The sequence below is a fragment of the Neoarthrinium moseri genome (assembly GCF_022829205.1).
Source record: "Neoarthrinium moseri strain CBS 164.80 chromosome Unknown scaffold31_Wmoseri_CBS_16480, whole genome shotgun sequence".
NCBI classification, from domain to species: Eukaryota; Fungi; Ascomycota; class Sordariomycetes; order Amphisphaeriales; family Apiosporaceae; genus Neoarthrinium; species Neoarthrinium moseri.
Genome location: NW_026055145.1, coordinates 154,464 through 172,749, shown reverse-complemented (window position 1 = coordinate 172,749; position 18,286 = coordinate 154,464). Strand labels below are relative to the sequence as shown.

Sequence of the window (18,286 nt, the reverse complement as noted above, 5' to 3'; positions counted from 1 at the left end):
ACAGTAGACCTGACATGGCGTTTCTGACAGTGCAAGTGGTTGGTCTGAATCTTTATACCCTGCAGGGAAAAAAGGTGTTGGCAGGCTCTATTTACCGGTACACGAATGGTCAGGGATTTTTTAGAGATGCATACTCAGCAGGTCGCGTACATCATAGGCAGCAAGCTTGTATTAGGACGTGAGAACATCATTGCTATTAACTCCATTGATGAATACCTGATTGCGTCGTGCTGTTCTAGTCATTCCGGACAGGTGCATTCAATCCTCATTCATAGATCAATTTCCTCTACGGCTTTCTAGTTCATGATAATTCTGAGTTCATCAACGGCTTCAAATGTTATACCGGTCAAGACATATAGGAAGTACAGTGCACAGCTAGATTCGTGGAATGACTCTGTCTACGTCAGGCCTACGGGACCACAAAGTAGATTTGCTAAGCATCCGTAGCAATGGCATGTCACCGAGGCATCAAACATCTTTGTCCAGGAAGGACGAAGCTTGCTCATATGGCTTTTCTGATGTGAAAACCCAAACTATCGACACTATGATCCATGTAGAGAGCAGATTTCTGACGGTATAGGTAAGTAGCGTATCGGTCGGAAAAAGGCTGTATGATCCTCGAAAGTTCGAGGTAAAACGCGCAGCCGACATTCCGACTTTAGCCAATAAAGTAACTTAAGATGATCCACTTCTCTCATAAACCTGAGCTCGAGCTGCTTATTCTTTTCTTCCCAGGTTGCATGTCATCTCTTTGTGGAGAAACGTCTTTGAGTTGTTCGTCTATTTCACAGGCTTGGAGGTCAGATGATTTCGGTCAGACCACTTTGGGTGCGAACGAGCCTCTGCCATGCATGGCGCACTCAGATGATGGCGCGACAGTTGCCCGAGCGCGAGGCTATAAGCCATACATAGTATGGGTGCCAGCAGAAACGACCCTTGGGCAGGTTCCTCATGGCAGCGGCGCGGGTAAGCTTCATCTGGAGTTCCAGAACAAAGCGTGCCGCCCGAGGCTGAGCTGCCGTTCCCGTCACCGCCCCAATGGTTCATTTTGGGAGTTTTCAAAAAGGGGGCCTCGCTTCTGGCTTCGTGTTGCGCGAGACTGAACAGGCGTTCGTGCCCCTTACATACGAGATGCAGGAGGCCAAAGGTAACTCGCAGATTTGCACCTGCATGCCAATGATTCTATCCAGCCAGCCAGCCAGCCGGTCAGGATCCACTCATGGGGGAGAGCACACACACACATGGACGCTCGTGGACCCCGGCCGGGGACCTTTCCGAGGAGACACCACCCCACTTTCGCATCTAGATTGCCTCTGGAGGTGATAGGTCGTCCCTGTTGATTTGAGGTGAAACCGCTACCGACACCCCAGGAATATAGGCAGGTTAGGATCATCTGCCTTGCATAAAGCCTGCGAGGCATTGAAACTTTGACAGCGAAACTTTGCTATAGCTAGCGGCTTGTGCGAGAATGCTTGACCATCGCTAGCCTGTGAACCTGCTTGATTGGGAGACTGGGCTTGCGAATTGACTTTCAGGGTTTCCAAGTACATGGCTCGATGACTTGCTGACGGGCCATCAAACCGCCGTCAGGACGTGATGCAGGGCGGCCAGACTCGCCAGACTCGCCGAACCCATGGATTCCAGTGGTGATCACGAGCCGGATCGCCCTTTGGCCCTTGGTCCAAAACCCCCGGCCCTTGACGCACAGCCGTTGTGCCTATTGACTATTTGTGGGGGGCGAGCGGGATGTATCGAAGGGAGAGCGTAGACGTGATTAAATATATGACCATGACTGTGGAAGTGACCGACCTACTGAGCCGAGGGAACAGCACCGATATATCAAGTTCCCGAAGTCCTGACCTCGACTGTTGAATAATTTGGGGGGTTGTCATAACTTATTCCACGGTCTGCGTGTATGCACCGATGCACAACCTTCAGGAGAATCGCGAGATCCGGTAGAATCGGACATTGAAAAAACAGCCCAGACCCGATAGTCGATTCGATAGCGACCTTCCAACGCGACCTAGTCGCGAGAAAGCGGCCATCACGGACCAGTCAATGACCGCATTGTGACCGTGGCTGCGACCTACAAATACCCTTTGTTGACTCGGCCGTCATAGTCGGGGCCTCACGATTCGCTTGTCAAAGCGGGAGGCAGGCGAGGGCGAGGGCCTAATAAGCTCCCTATCCCAATCACGAACTCGAAATTTGCGAGGGGCGTGATTCAAACGCTGGGCAGTAAATTGCAGGGCAGCCATCGACAAATGAACAGGCCCATCCTGTCGACGCAATATCAACAGACCCCATCCCGGGCTCTGCGAACACTGGCCGTTTCTCGTTTCCTGTCAAAGACGACTTTGCAAACCGACCTAGCGAACTTCTAGAAACCCGTCTCTCACGATCAAGAAAAAGCTCCTGCCATCCAACGTTCCTTGCGGCTCCCAGCCTTGACAGACCGCGCAGCCCACAGCACTACGGCGCCCCCTTGACGTTCATGCGGCGCCCAGCATAGCGGGAGTGCCAATTAATAGCAAACTGGGCTTGTACCCTTCAGAGGATAACCCCGCGACGATCTGACACACCAACCCGCGATCCGGGCCTGGGGGAACTACTGATTCAGTCAGGTACGACGAGGACCCCTCGCGATCACAGCCCAGGTGCCCGACAATGTGGGACCGGCTGCGAACGACACAAAAGGATGGCGCTCCGTCGCCTCTAGAGCGCCGCCAGAGGAAGCAGCAGGACTGGCAAAACCCGCCGTCGCGCAACCCATACGGATACTCGTTCAGCATCAAGGGAGGACCTGCGCCGCCGCGGCCACCGAGGGACTTTGACCAACAGCAGCAGCATCAGCAGCAGCAGTCGCCGCCGATCGAGCAGCAAGGAGGACAACAACAGCAGCAGCAGCAATAGTAAGTGTCTTTGACCTTTTTCCCACTCCTTATACTTGCATGCATCTTGGTGGCCCTGGCTTCCCGGCTGGGATTCTCGAAACAAACGCACACACGGCCTTTCGCGCACGCACCGGCAGACCTCGACGCAACGCCGTCAGCCAGTCCTCTTTATCCCCATGACCTGGACCCGGCCAAGCAACCTTGGAAATGAGCGATAGGGCGCGCAAGTGGTGGCGCATCCAGAGTGGAACTTGGGAACCTTAACCACTATAACTCCCTGCATGTTGCACAGAGAGGTGTGCATGGGACATGGAAGCTATCGGCCTCGACGCAACCTGCGCCGGACTGTTATAAACAAGCACGACTGCCCACCGGACCACACCACCACTTCGCACTTCGAAGCCGGGCATAGTCGCCTTCCAGAAAGTGGCGTCACTCAATTCACCAGTGTCTGTCGCCTGAAGGATTAAAGTAGGGCGTTCAGCTTGCTCCAGCTGGTTGAGATTACAGGTCACAGACTGTCTCACAGCCACAATCCACCAAACTACCAACGGCTTTCTGCAGCAGCCTGCAGCAAGCCTGGTAGTACGGCGACCCGAACACCATCTGGCAACGTTGTCTGAATAATACCCCAAGCACGTGGATCGTGTCGCACCTGGAAACTCTTGCGATCCTCGTTTTCTGTGGAAGGATTGACCTGCGACGAATCGCACCGCCGCGGCTCTACATTTGACCTCGTTTCAGGGTAGAAGGAATCAAGATGCTGACACCACGCTATTCAAGCAGCCAGACGTCAGCGCCGGCCGTCCAGGCTCCTCGGTATCCGCCGCAAGCCAGCCGCGACTCGTATCGCAACTCGGGCTACGGCCGACCAGCCTCGTCCATATACTCGCAGCCGTCGCCGGCCGCGGCTACATTTGCTGCGCAACAGCTCCGAGACGACGTTTATGGTGGGCCGCACGAGGTCTCACCACCGAGCTCACCTGACGAGTTGACACCAAGGCATGGGTAAGTCGCAAACTCCCTGGTGGATATGAGGCAGATTTCGAAGGCGCCATGTGTGTGGGCGTGGACGGGTGGCACTTGGGTAGTGGGTGAAGTTGAAAGGGCAATACCTGGCGTCTCGGCGTCACAACCTCACCTGTAACAAATTCGTCGCTGGTCAAATATTACAGGTCGCAGGCCGCCTTTGTTGGGTATTGGGCATCCTTGGCAACTCTCCCTCGGCGAGGCACATGGCAAATCACATTTTCTACGGTCTTGCTTGCTGGCACGCACATCAAAGAGGCTGTGTTAGAGAGGACGGCCCACAGGCTCGCGCGAAGTCTTCCACTATGCGCCGGACCACCGCTGTCAAGTACGACTGGGCTAACACTTAATCTTCATGCTAGGTCTCGCCCATACGACCGTGGCGACGTCTCTCCTATCGAAGAACCAGATAACTCGCTCTACATTATGGACCGCGCACCGCCTAGTCAGCCAGACCATGGCGCCAGTAGCATACCGATGATGCGCCGAGAGCGCCGCAAGCACTCGGATGCCGCCATGCGCGCATTGCAGGAGTCCAAGTCTCGGGAGCGGCTGAGGCAGCCTCGGCCGCACGGGAGTGATGTCCGTTGGGATCCTAGCACTGGCGAGCCCACGACTAGCAACAAAGGGCGCCCGTCGCAGATCAACCCTCATCATTACGTCAAGGATTTATCGAGTGCCAAAGCTCCGACCGGCGCTCCCAGAGCGACGGGTCAGCAGCCGATCAGCCCGTTCGGTGTGCGTCTGAAGCCGGCTCAGCGCAAGACCGCCGAGAGGCCGGAGCCGGAACCGGCGCCCCGGCCCGAATGGCGAGGAGGCAGTGGGCGAACCGCGTTGGTCGCGCCTGTGAACGACAAGAACGACGTGACGCCTCTGAATATCCCGCGAAGGAGCAGCAAGCGGGTCGCCCGCGGGCCGGGTGTGCTGTCCCCTGTCAGCTCTCTGGATTCTGAAACGGCGTCTCCCCCACCACATCGAGGTGCGCCCATGGGTGTAGACGAGAACAGATCCCCGCAGGGTACGATACGCAACGTAGTTCCATCGGCGCAGCATGTCCCAGCCAAGACAGATAACGACTTCAGCACCCAGTCCTCATACCCAAGCCCACCTTTATCGGACGGTCGTCCTGTGCCCAACAGGACAACACCACAGCAGCCGCCGCGCAAGCCCGTCCAGGCCCCTCCCCCTCCCACTCACCTGCCATCGCCGCAGTCTCTGTACCCTCCCAACGAGAAGGCCATTCGAAGAAAGCCACCGACAGGCCCGAGCCACAACCCGCAGATTTCGACGTCCTCGTCGGTCTACTCACAGCAAGACGTACCTTCGGCCCCCGCGCCTCGTGCCGACGACTGGGCTCAGCCTCCGTCCCGATTCAGCGTGACCACATATGCGACTTCCGCGCACACAGAGAGTCCCAGGCCGTCAGTAGATGACGACGCGCCTCCCCTCCCGACGCCCCCGCGCCAGTTCACAGAGTCGCCAAAGCCGGCTCCTGGTAGTTCAGTTCTCGACCGGAAACGCCCTGTAGTCAAGGGCTACGAGGAAGCACCAAAGAGCCCCGCACCGCCGCAGCCCATCAAAATCAACATGGATTCTCCCTACTACGTTCCGGCAAACCCCAGAAGCCGGCCCTCAGGCCCGCGACCGGTTCCCTACGGAAACCATAGCACGCTCTCCGTGGCCTCGGTCTCGTCCGCCGACAAGATACTTCCCTTGGCACCCCCGGAGGAGACGGCCCGCGACCGTGTGACGCAGCTCAACGCCAAGCTTGAAGCCCTCGGCAACCGCAGGATCAACATCAACCAGGCCATCAAGCAGATGACGGAGCTCATGCCCACGGACAACATCCTGGCATCCGAGGCCGTGATCCGGAAGCGCGAGGCAGAGAAGCGCAAGGTCGAGGTCCTCAAGACCGAGCTGGCTGACGTGCAGCGGGAGGAGTACGAGCTTGGCCTGAAGCTGCACCGGGCGTACAAGCGCCTGGACCGCGATGCCGAGTACGAGCCCACGGGCTTGTGGGTGCGACGGGTTACCGGGTGAGCCACCCTCCTAGTGCGGATCCGTTCTTATTTTCCCACTGGGACTTTTTCCATGTGCTAATGCCATGCAAGACACGACTGAACGGCGTGCTGCTGGATTGGCGATACTTGGGCAAGCTGACACCGCACTCGGTCGGGTTCTACGGATTGCTCAAGTACTCCATTGGGAGGGGCTCGGAAGCCCACCACATTGTACGATGGCCAGGGCAAGATAAGGGTATGGAAAATAACGAAGTTTACTTCGGTAATGTCTGGCTGGCCTCCTGCATATCCCCCACACGATCACGGTACAATCTGAGACGATTGTGCCTTTTCTCCCTTTTTCCTACGACGAATTTCACGAGCATGGACTAGGCCACTTCTTCCTTTTTTTTTTTCTTCCTCACTAGGGCCTTGCTAAGGCTTGATATATCCCTTCGATTTCCCCGTTGGTTTGTGGAAAGGTGGACTGGAAGGCGAGCAGCCTCTGTCAAAAAAGGCAAGAAAAACACCAGGTGTATCTTTGTATTCACTGAAGACTGGGGACGTTGTATGTGGATGCACCATGCAAAGGGAAATCCTCTCCCACCCACCCCTCCATGCTGGCATGTGGTTCTCACACGTGGTTTAGTTCTTTTGATACCTATTTGTTTTTTTTCCATGTCTTTTTTTCTACGGGCGAAAGAGGATGGCGTACCCAGGTCTCGAGGAGGGAGGGAGTGGCACCATCCCGAGGCAGTGAATAGCTATGCATCTCGTTGCCCTGACGCAAGTCGCAAGGGCTTCGTAGAGCTGTACTCATACTGAAAGAAGAAGATGTAACAAGCTATTCGCGGCTCTTGACACATGGTTCCCTTTTGTGGTTTGTCGTTGGATGTGAGTGGCTTGAGCGACTGCTGCGTCCACCCTGAGGGTCGGATCTACCGTGGAATTTGTGACTTGGTAACGGCAGACAGTGATCACTCATTGAACATTGGATGGGGTCGACCTCATCTGACTTCCGTGTTGCTGGAGACTAGGTCTATGTATGAAGATTGGGCACGCGGAAATGCTTCGTAAGCTGGGTGCCACCAGAAAGCACTTTGGTGACGCTTCGGCTGCAATCATGAACAGCGTAAAAGTGACACTCCGTATTCTAGACAGAGTACAAAGCCAAGCCCCCAAACGGACGCAATCCGGTCTCATGTACAATTCGCATAGCGACTTAACTATACATCCCGCAGTTTGGTTTACTTGTTGTGACGCTTTTTTTCATTTCGCTATTTCACTAGTCGAGGTCCTCAATTGTGAGTGACCCAATACTAAAAAAAGATTGCCCTCATCCGGGTCATGCAATTCGTAAGTAACGGCGTGCCAGCCGACGTACCCTGACCCAATTCATAGCAATTGACAACCCTCACCGCGCCTTCACACTAGCCCGACGAGAGGTGAAACGTCTCACGCTTGCTTGCTTGCTTGCTCGCTCACTTGCTCGCTTGCGGCTGCCGCGCGCCCTCTATCGCGAGTTCTGGCCGTTGACGATGGAGCCCTGTTGCGCGTCGTTCTTGGGGCCCTGGCGCTCGGGGAACTGTAGGTTCGGAAGCAGGCATTGATCAGTCTTCTGTGGATCTCACGGTGGAAGCAGTAGAGGTGGGGGGGTTGAGGACGGAGTGAGTGAGCCAGTGAGTGTGAGGGAAAGCTGCTTACCTCGGACTCCTGCAGGTTGCCCTTGTTGAGGATCTGCTTGATGACCTCCTCGTCGTTGTCAGTTCCGAACTCGTTCTCTAGCGTGCTCTTGGAGGCCGTGTCATATTGGCCCTGGGTGCCTTGCCTGTGTGAGACGGAAGCCGGTTAGTGAACTGTGCGTTTCTCTGGTTGGGGGATGCGAGGATTTGACTCTGATGATGCAAGCGCGACTGCAACCAGTACCCCGCGCGAACAGGCTGCCCGAGCACAGGCAGGTAACTGAGACAGCAGAGGGGAGAGGAGTAGAGAGAGCCCAGCTCGGTTGGCATGACCTACTTGTGTGTGACAAAGACCTTGAAGGCCGAGATGAAGTGTGCCATGGGAACGGACGAGTCCTCCTTCCACTTCTTGAAGGTTGCGACATCGTCGACGAAGATGATGAAGTCGTCCTCCTTGCCCTTGAAGTGGACCTTGGTCTGCTGTGCCTCGCCCTTGACCATTGTGACTGATTGTGGTGTGGTGTGGTGGGGATTTGGGATTGGGATGGGTTGGTGGCGATGTTGGTATCGGATAGATACTTCAGGTATGAGAGTGTTGCTTTGGTGTTTTGCAAGTGTGTATGTATGAGAAAGGAAGGGAACAGTCAGGGCTGCAGCTCCCAGCACTAGGAATTTAAAGCTCGTGGCCGCCTGCAGCCTCTCTGCCTGCCCAGCCCTTCACGGACCGTTTGCTTTCGAGTTTCCACGTCGACCCCCTCGTTCCATTCATTCCCATCGCCTTTCGTGTAGCCTACGTCATAACGTCGCGGAGCAGCATCAAGCCCAGTCGCGGCCCCCAGCCCGCCTTTTGCCCACTTTGGGTTCCTGCGTCAGCTAAGGAGGACAACAGCCCGCTCCAGGTCAGCCCGCCCAGCCCGCCCCATAGCGAAGCTACCCCGCCATCGATTGAGCCCGCGGCCCTACGTCACTACCTACCAAACGAGCTACGGGCCCTGGGGCAGGGATCTCCCTCCGTGGCCAGCCTGGCAACATTGCTCTTACATAATGCCAGCGTTTTCTCTATGCACGGTGGATACAGTGACAAGTTATGAAAACATTGACGTGGCTGCGAGTCTTCAACCACAAAGTTCCTCCTTACGTGAATCTTCATATGTGCTGGTTGGCTTGTGCAGTCTATGACACCCTGACACCTTTGTCCGGACAGGTACAGCCAGCACCTTTAGCTTTGGGCCTGGAAGCTCCCCCAAGACCAAGACGGAGCTCGGCTTCGGGTGCCCACAATGTGGAGCAAGTGCCTTTAGCTGTGCCTGGCAACCACCGAGACATTGGCTACGGACAGAGGCAAGGCCGAAAAGAGGCACGCGACCTGGCACGCAAGCACTTGAGCAAAGTCCCGCCCATGGGCCACGCATGACCGGTACTGGTGCGGTGATCCGCTGCACTGACTGATGATCGACGGCTGGCATCACGGCAAGCTACGGGTAATCCCATTGGGGCTTGAAAAGGCTGCGCAGGTACGCACATCCGATCTGTCCAAGTTTCTAAAATAGCTAGTTCGCCCTATAGGTAGCTACGTAGTCAACTGCATGGGGATGGGCACATACTTCACCAGATTGGGCCCGCCCCAAGGCCGACGCATTTCTAGAAGTGCCCATGGCCTGTAAAGCGTCACCGCGGGCGATATCATGTGGCAGAGTGGCTTGAGTTAAGCATACGCTGTCATTGTGGGAAATCATGCCGTCTTCATTGCACATTAGAGACTCCAACTTTTAATCTATGTACGAGAAAGGAGTTGTGTATGAACGTGGGTGTTGTCCAAGTCGTTGGGATCTATCCGTCCAATCCAATAGGTATCAGAAGCCGCTTAATGATAGTCGTTGCCCGAAATAAACCCCGGCCCTCCCTTTGGGGCAATACAGTAGTAGTCTATAAGAAAACCACGGGATATGTAACACGACACAAAACAAATCTTCGTCTATCAAGTCGAGCCGCCCGCTCGTCGTTTCGGGCTGCTCAGACGGACCCTGAACGTTTTCTTCAGCGGAAGAAACTGCGAATGGCTCCGGCCACCAGACCGCGGTTGATGGCACCGACTTTGGATCGCTTATTCGCAGATTTCGCATGGCCGGCTGTCTCCTGGACCGGCCGTTTAGCCGATTTTGACTGCGAGTTGTTCTCCTTCTCTGCCGAGGACGACGACGACGCCGAGCATGTTGGCTTGAGTGAAGGAGAAGCGGCTCTGGGCGGAGGCGTACTGTTCGCTGAGGATGCCCGCAAAATCGGCCCTCCAAAGACCGTGTCATCCACCAGGCACGGGCCTTCGGCCGCGTCCGGATCCAGTTTGGATATATCAAGCTTCCTCACGGTCCCGGACAAGGTGCCCCCATCCGTTGAGCGCATGCTTCGACTACAAGTGCTGGCCCGTTCGATCTCATCCCGTATTACAGGGAGCCGTTGAATGTCGTCTAGCGCCTGATCGATATTCAGAGCAGAGGACGAGAAGTCACAGTTGAGCGCGACAAGCGGATCGGCAAAGTTGTCACCATGAGCTGGCTCTTCGTCGCTGGCTTTGACGGTGTTCAAGCTGGCAGAACTTGTGGACCTCTTGGAAAAGGAGTTCGTGATGCTCGCCACGCTTAATTTCCGCATCATCGTCGAAGCTGAGGTGCGGACGAGATGTTCACTCCGTGCCCGAGTTGTTATACCGGGGAACGGCAACACCTTGCGGCTCCAAACGTCGGTCAGCAGCGCCTCAATCCTCGCTCGCTCGCTCCGGGACGGTGCCAGGACCGGGATTCTTGCGGTTGTGGTCAAGAGCGACTGTGAACGATTGATTGGAGACTCGGAGCCCGCGCCGCCCGAGTCCCTAATCGTGGTCGTATTCTTCAGAATAATCTGACACAACGGGGACTTGGGACCAACAGTGGTCGCTCGGTGAATTGAGAGGCGGCGGGCGACAGTCCCTGTAGGACTATGTTAGCGATGATCTCTTTCCAGTGACACTCAGAACTTACCCGGTTTTCCAAAGACAGTCCCGAGGCTTTTGATTTTCAATGAAAGCGAGCTGCACAGTAGTGGCTCCGTTCGGTCCTGTGCTTCGTTCGGGATCGAGTCCGCGAGACGAGATCGCCACTCTGCCTCCTCCTTCGGGCTACATGCTGTCATGACAATCTCATAAAGTTGATGGTCTACTTCGAATATGATTTTCCAAGAGAAGGGTGCCGTGTGGCATTGTAGTCCTGACAACGTTGAGTAATCATGCTTGTGCGACTGTAGGCACACGACAAAGTCCTTACCTCGCCCATTGTCAGCTTCTTCGATTTTGATGGTATTCAAGCCAATACAGGCTTGGACAGTGTAGATTTGGTCGACTTTGGAGGCAGTAGCGAGGCACAGATATTCTTTGTACAGCAGACAAATCATATACTGCCCGTCCGCGCCGTCTCTGGTCTGCCAGCAAACGTGGAGTGCACCGCATAGCTGAATCTGTCCTAGGGATCGTACCGTTGTCTTCAGAGCCGCGTCAAAAGACTACAGCCTCATCAGCAATGATCGAACCCAACAGAAGAGTGGGATCTTACCTGATTGGGAAACACAAGACGATCCTGTAAAAGCCAGGTCTTTTCCATAGTTACCTTCACAGAAGGGTCATCCGTGGCTCTGTTGATTTCAGACGTAGCTTCACGAAGGCGAACCAGGACCTCTTCAATCTCGGCATGAGCGTTGGGGCAATCATATACAGGTGTATACTTGAGTAGTTCGGCAAAAAGTAACGGGTACTTGCAGATTCGTTGGATTGGCTGGTTCACGTCAGCACCGATTTACGTGGGACGGATATCCCTCAACTTACCTTTACCAAGAGATCACCAATGGTAAGTGATTTTCTCGAGCGGTCGGAATGACGATTGACGGCGCCGAGAGATGCTGCCAGAGCCTCCAGACCCTTCTGATACGTTTCCCACTGAGGCATGGTTCTGTGAGCAGATGCAACATCTCTGATCATCATCTCGTATTTGGCACCATACTCTTCATAGACAAAGAACCGATGCATCTGAGTTGCTGTCAGTCCAACAACTCTACTCCAGTGCTTTAGATCTAGTGTGGGAAGCCCGATCTTGCAAGGACTCACCCGTTCGCGAAATACTCTCGCTACATCAGCAGCGACATCCGGCTCTGCTGTCATGCCAGGGACATTTTGTAACCAAGAAATTCCTCCTTTATCCTCCGGTACAGAATCAAGACTGCGCCATCTCTGGTGGTGAGAGGGTTTCGAGGCTGGCCGCGGCGTGGTGGGTAGCTGTTCTATTTGGGTATACTCGGAGTTTGGGACTGTTCGGTGAAGGTCGCCGAGAATCTCTTCATGCAACTCGACGATATCTGTCAAATTCCGATTGATGGAAGAACGCAGACCTGGATGTTGCGTAGGAAGAGAAGCAAGTATTGTAACATAAACCTAGTCGAGCGTCAGAAAACGCTAGTACTCATGGCAAACATGGCGGGATGAGACATACGTTCATTAGAAACTTGATGTCACCAATATAGCTCTCCTCGGTGCTGATCAACTCTTCAAGTATACGTCGGCGCTGGAGCAGGCGCTCGGTGACAGCAGGATCGGTCACTATGCGCTCCAGGCGGACACTATCCTCGGAGCGTCTCTCAGCCGACATGGAAGCCCTGCTACTGCGATCCGTCCTGGCATAGTGTGAAGATCGTGCTGTATCCCGTCTCGAGCGCGTCATGACACTCCCGGCCATGCTGACACTGGCGCTCTTGACCCCAGTCACGTATCCGAATGATGATTCAGAGGACGATTTCCTGTGGCCACTGTAGGACATGTCGTCGTCCAGAAACTCGGGGAAGGGCTCCTCGCTCTCTGTGCTGGCCTGAGTCTTCGAGCGGTGTTGGGCCCGCCGCTGGAGCGTCTTCATCCATTTGTGGAAGGGCTTCACAACTCTCGGGACTTCCTCGACAGGACTGAGACCGGATTTTTCGAGGGAGAACCGCGGAAAGTCGACTACGCGGACTGGATACTCGTCTTCTTCTTCAGCATCCAACGTCAACCCCAGCTCGGCGAACTTGTCCAAGTCCTTCCACGTTTGCACACCATCGAACGAGGTCAGGTCGACGCCATAAAACGCCAGGTCGGGGTCGGTGCGGCCGGATCTCAAGGCGGGAGGTGGTGGATGGAGCCGGGCTGCCCACGAGGTCCTGCCGCTGCGAATATCTACCGAATCGGTCTGAGAACATGGCCGAGGAGACTCATTGTTCATGACCAGAGCCATGACCAGAGGAGCTCTCAGGAGGGAGAAAAGAAGGACCCAAAAAATCAGTGAAGAGATGCAAGAATTGCTTCCAAGACCTCAATAAGTTCCAAGACAACAAAAAAGCAACCACCAAGGACCCGGATTCAAAACATGATGGGGAAAACGGTCAAGGGAACGATGCAGAGGGCGAGGAACTAAAGTCAGCGGTGGTCCAACAGGTGTGCCCTTGACTGCCACGCATTTGCAACCCGACGGCCTGCAACATGATAACATGGAAACAGCAACAGGGCAGCTAGAGTTCGGCCTTGGACGGGGAAGGCGTGTGTAGATAGACTATTTCGGCCGAAGCAAGAGCATGAGAGATAGGCGATAGATATGCTCTTGCAGCAGTTCAGCTGCAGGCGGTTTTCGTCTCGACGCCGAGAGACGGCTGTTCAGTTCCCTGGCTGCATGGGGTGTGCTTGTTTACAAAGGGCCCGTCGTCACACACACAAGACTCACCCACGGTGTCCATGGTGACACGGCGAGACGAGCTGCGTCATTCTCGGCTCACCGTGTTGCGTGGGAGCGAATGGGCATTCCGCAGACGAAATAAGTCATGAAGATCACAGTGTCAACAGTGTAATTAGACCACTCCCCCAGCCTTGCCCAGCTAGTGAGCTCATGGACGTCGTGTGCACGCGTCAACCGCCAGCGGGGGGCCAGAGGGGGGGAACTTGTGATGAGCAAGCTGAAAGAGGGGATTTGGGACGGCGTGGCCGGAGGCTGACGACTTGTGTCTCACGAAGACAATGCATCTTTCTCTTTTGAGATGAAGTGACAGTGAACTCTGATGAAGATTAGGTGAAAGCCATCAGGAGATATGCCTTTAAGGTTGAAAGTCTTGGCTTATACTGGGCTCAAAATGGCTAGAGCCGGTGATGAGCTGCCACAGCTCCAGGGGTGTCCGATGCTGTTAGGGGACCTCGACTGGGCTGACTGGATCCCCGGGGTCTGCTGCCAGTGGACGACATCTGGGGCCTTCAGGGGAGCAGCTGGGTGCTGGGTTGCTGGGGAGGAGCTACTTTAGGTGCGGAGTCCGACAGTAGGTAACGCTTCCCGCACCACTGGCAAGACTGCCCTGGGCCGAGACTGGTTGACTGGCGGCAAGCTGCCCCATCTGCCCCTCCACCACACGCCACCGGCCAGCGCCCGGAACCACGCGTACTGATTGCTGGCTGGAGGGGCTGAGCTGACACTGACGCTCCCGCCAACGGCCCATGCGACAAACAGCACTGGGGTCTGCGAGCTCGAGCGAGCATCGAACACACAGCCAACTCTGCACGTCCGAGTGGGCTACCATGACTTGACAGATCCCGCCTCTCGATAATGGGCTTGCCGTTAAGAATGGACAACATCCACGCACCCACCGTCCCCTCGGGGCCCTCCTCGCGCCCGATCACGAACGGCAACGCGAAGCACCTCTCATTCGCCGAGCTATCGCAGAAGAAGGGAAACCTGGAAGCCGAGCTGAAGGCCCTCGGCGGCGTACTGGACTCTGTAAGGCACTCGAAGCGGTTTGGGCCATCCGGCGACGGCAGGACTGATCTATGGCACAGCATGGAGTGAATATGGACACGCCTCTGACGCGAGATGGTTTCCCCCGAGCCGATATCGACGTAGCGCAAAGTATGAGGACGTCCTGGTGTTGGCCAACTTTACGAAGAAGCGAATGCTAACCCCATTGCGCGGAACAGTCCGAACGACTCGCGCCAAGATCATTCACCTCCGGAACGACTACAAGGACCTGATGAACGCTATTGAGAAGCACCTGCATGAGCACTTCGCCAGCCTTCAAGACGCGGACGACCAGCCTGCCGCGGCCCGCACGGGCGCGGGTATGATGGGCGACTCGATCCAGCAGACGCTCGACGAGCCGTTTGCAAAGGTCAACAGCGTTGTGCCCGGCAGCCCGGCATACACCGCAGGGCTGAAGGCTGGTGATGAGATCCGCAACTTTGGCTACGTCAACAAGGCCAACCACGATGGCCTCAAGAAGGTGGCAGAGTGCGTGCAAGGAAACGAGAATGTAAGTTGCTATTGTAATAGGGGCTGGGCAATACAATTACGGCTCCGAGGACTAACGGTGCCCCAGCAAAACATTCTTGTCAAGATCTCACGTCCTGCAGAAGCCACCAGAAGACAGGAGCTGCACCTGATGCTCACGCCGCGGCAGAATTGGGGAGGAAGAGGCATGTTGGGCTGCCACATCCTACCCATCTAAGAACAGCAACTACAATCGATGCGTGGCTGCTCGACGCACTGCTCGCGCAGACGTGGACAACTAAGCAGATAGTATACCCAATCTGATGCCGTACCAAGCCTAGGAGGCAACGTAGTTGGGCAGTGGTCCGGTAGTGACTGCATGAGCGGCGAGAAGGGAGAGACAGCACGGGAACTTGTAGGGCCAGGGCTACTTTGAGTTGTGCATCATACCTGCATCAGGGACGTATTAGTCATCGTTCCTGGTCCTCTCCGATAAGGTCGACCATAAACGGCTCCTCTGCCTTTGTTGGCACCCAACGTAGGAGGCTCAGCGGGCTTGGGCAAATCCTTAGGCTACAGATCGAGCCTCCAACTAGGCTACGGACAAGAGGGGCCCAAAGGGACTCTGCCTAATGTTGCCTACAAGCTGACAGGTAGAGCTTATAGATTATTAAGCAAGCCGGTCGGATGCATGCCCGATTGTGACTGCGCGGTAGGAGCCTGTAAGCCCAATACATATACCGAACAAATAAAAGCTGGTACCGCGCAGACGTAGTTTCAAGAACAAATTCTTCCTCGCCTGAATTGCAAGACACACAGTTCCCATCTAGTGTAGTTGTAGACTGTACCAAAGCGGTTTGACTTGGCCGTGATCGTCATCACGACAAAGAATAAGCCTGGGGCTGCAATCCGAGAATCTACGTCTACGGGTTTACCTGATCCAGCCATACTCAGAGCGGCGTGGGCCGGGGTGCTGCAGGACTGCTAGCAACTTAGACCAAAGTGCCAATCAAAGCCGAGCAAGCAATTTGCCCCTCGTTTTCCTGGCCTTTGCCTGATCCGGCGCAGGGACGGGACAGGACAGAAAAGCTCTATCGAATTGATACCCCGCCAAAGTCACGTGGCGGGCACTGAAAGGAAGGAAGAGAGAGGAAAAAAATTTCGTCAGTGAATTTTTCCCTCAGGCCGCCGCCCGCCGCCCTGCCGCCCACTGCCCGCTGCCACCGCTGCCACCGACTAGGGCCCCCCTCCCCCCCCCCAATCAAGTCGCAATCGCTGTTACTGTGGTGCTGAGGCGACCACTGAGCGCCCGTGCGGCCCCCCGGGCTTCCCTGCTTGGTACAAAAACACAACCCACCTTTGAAGCGATCCGTCGGTCAAAGATCAAGACCACCGCCAGAACCAACGACGTCGACTTTAGGTCACACTCTCCCATCTCCCTCACTCCCAAATTTTTTTTCCAGACTCGCATATCTGGTCAAAGGTGCGTTTCCCCCCCGCCGGCGGCCCAAGACGTCCTGGATCCAGGCCCCGACAAAGGAGAGCTGTCCGGTGCTGAGACTCACGGCCCCTGCAAATCTGCAATCCCTCCATCCATTCATCCCACTTGGCTCCTCTTCGCTGAGCGCCGCCCTTGGAAGACAAAACCCCACTGACACTTGCGCCCAGCCCTCTTCGTCTTGTTTACATCACCCAACGACCGACTCGAAGCCACACATCACACACCATGGCTGCTCCTCAAGACTCTGTCGCGACCTTCAAGCTGGTCCTTGTCGGTGATGGCGGTACTGGAAAGGTAAGCAGCATCCATCACACATCCAACTGCGCCAAGTTAAAGGCCTGGCCCTCATCCGCCGTTTGGGTTTCGCCCGCCATCGCGATGGCCCCTCGCCCTGCCCACCACGCCGCCAAAAACACCACACATGCTGACTGACGCCTGCAGACCACCTTCGTCAAGCGCCACTTGACTGGTGAGTTCGAGAAGAAGTACATGGCCACCCTCGGTGTCGAGGTGCACCCTCTTGGCTTCTCCACCGTAAGTCGAACCCGACCCCTCTCCTCCCTCCCTCCCTCGCTCGCTCCCCCGTGATCGAGCGAGCGAGTGAGTGATATGTGCGCATTTGACTGACTTGGACTCCCTCGCGATAGAACGTCGGCCAGATCACCTTCGATGTCTGGGACACCGCCGGCCAGGAGAAGTTCGGTGGTCTCCGTGACGGTTACTACATCAACGGCCAGTGCGGTATCATCATGTTCGACGTCACTTCCCGTATCACCTACAAGAACGTCCCCAACTGGCACCGTGAGTACCCACATGCCTCTCTCTCCTGTCCGCTGGCTCTCCAAGCTAACCCTGTTTCCCAGGTGACCTCGTCCGTGTTTGCGAGAACATCCCCATTGTTCTCTGCGGTAACAAGGTCGATGTGAAGGAGCGCAAGGTCAAGGCCAAGACCATCACCTTCCACCGCAAGAAGAACCTGCAGTACTACGATATCTCGGCCAAGTCCAACTACAACTTCGAGAAGCCCTTCCTCTGGCTCGCCCGCAAGTTGGCTGGCAACGCCCAGCTGGAATTCGTCGCTGCTCCCGCCCTCGCCCCTCCCACCGCCCAGGTCGACACTGAGCTCCTCAAGACGTACGAGGAGGAGATGAAGGCCGCCGCCAACATGCCCCTGCCCGGTGAGGAGGAGGATGACGACTTGTAAACAGACCTTTACGACTTTGAACGAGAATACGGGTCACGTGGGCGCTCTAGCGTCCCAGGAGCCCACGACAAAATGGCGCATCACCATCCCTACAGCAGTGGCCCTTTTCACGCGCGTGAATTCTTCGTGGGGCCAGGTGCTTATTCGACGGCAAGGATAATCAACGGGGCAGCGTAGACGGTGCGCAATGCTCTTCTTTTTGGGGGAATCGGTTACCTCTCTGGAGGCATCTTTTGACGATCGCTGCCCTTGCAGCTTCTAGATAGCACCATCCGTAGACATGACGAGAAGAGATCAATGATACTGATCTGAATGACCGTTCCACTGTTTGGTCATCGCGTGTGATGATACTCTTATCAGTTCTGATATATTTTTACTTACTTCCTAGACTCCAAGTGCATAATCCCTGCTCCTAATTAATACACGCCCGGGGTTGCTTCAAACTTGTCCTTGTCTTTGAACTTCCAGCCAAACATCTTCTGCCTGCACGCGACGAGTGGTTCAAAGGTATATTCAACGCTAAAAACATTGATCACGTCACATCTCTCAATTCACTGGTTACTGATGAGATTGCAATTTCTCGGCTCTAAGACAAGTCACTCTTCTTATCTGACAACTGCAGCGGTTTGCTTTGAACTATCACTGGCAGAAATGTACATATTCCGTAACGAAAATAAAGTCAAGATC

At 55.4% G+C, this 18,286-nt stretch overlaps 4 protein-coding genes across 4 annotated transcripts; 3 read left to right on the top strand and 1 right to left on the bottom strand.

Annotated features, from left to right (window-relative positions):
* Window positions 1-2,667: 2,667 nt before the first annotated feature.
* JN550_007804 (uncharacterized protein) lies at window positions 2,668-5,963 on the top strand (the record flags this gene model as incomplete). Its single annotated transcript, XM_049319695.1, has 3 exons — window positions 2,668-2,912; window positions 3,681-3,902; window positions 4,286-5,963. 3 exons carry the CDS (start codon window positions 2,668-2,670, stop codon window positions 5,961-5,963), a joined length of 2,145 nt encoding a protein of 714 aa, XP_049170160.1.
* A 3,679-nt stretch (window positions 5,964-9,642) lies between these two features.
* On the bottom strand, window positions 9,643-12,887 carry JN550_007803 (uncharacterized protein; the record flags this gene model as incomplete). The annotated part of the gene is made up of 8 exons (XM_049319694.1): window positions 9,643-10,471; window positions 10,620-10,756; window positions 10,798-10,844; window positions 10,902-11,136; window positions 11,187-11,405; window positions 11,456-11,656; window positions 11,735-12,058; window positions 12,117-12,887. The coding sequence occupies 8 exons, from the start codon at window positions 12,885-12,887 to the stop codon at window positions 9,643-9,645; spliced, it is 2,763 nt and encodes a 920-aa protein (XP_049170159.1).
* A 1,368-nt stretch (window positions 12,888-14,255) lies between these two features.
* JN550_007802 (uncharacterized protein) lies at window positions 14,256-15,132 on the top strand (the record flags this gene model as incomplete). The annotated part of the gene is made up of 4 exons (XM_049319693.1): window positions 14,256-14,408; window positions 14,468-14,537; window positions 14,606-14,937; window positions 15,004-15,132. 4 exons carry the CDS (start codon window positions 14,256-14,258, stop codon window positions 15,130-15,132), a joined length of 684 nt encoding a protein of 227 aa, XP_049170158.1.
* Window positions 15,133-16,620: 1,488 nt separating this feature from the next.
* JN550_007801 (uncharacterized protein) lies at window positions 16,621-17,599 on the top strand (the record flags this gene model as incomplete). Its single annotated transcript, XM_049319692.1, has 4 exons — window positions 16,621-16,689; window positions 16,837-16,929; window positions 17,043-17,196; window positions 17,259-17,599. The coding sequence occupies 4 exons, from the start codon at window positions 16,621-16,623 to the stop codon at window positions 17,597-17,599; spliced, it is 657 nt and encodes a 218-aa protein (XP_049170157.1).
* Window positions 17,600-18,286: the final 687 nt, after the last annotated feature.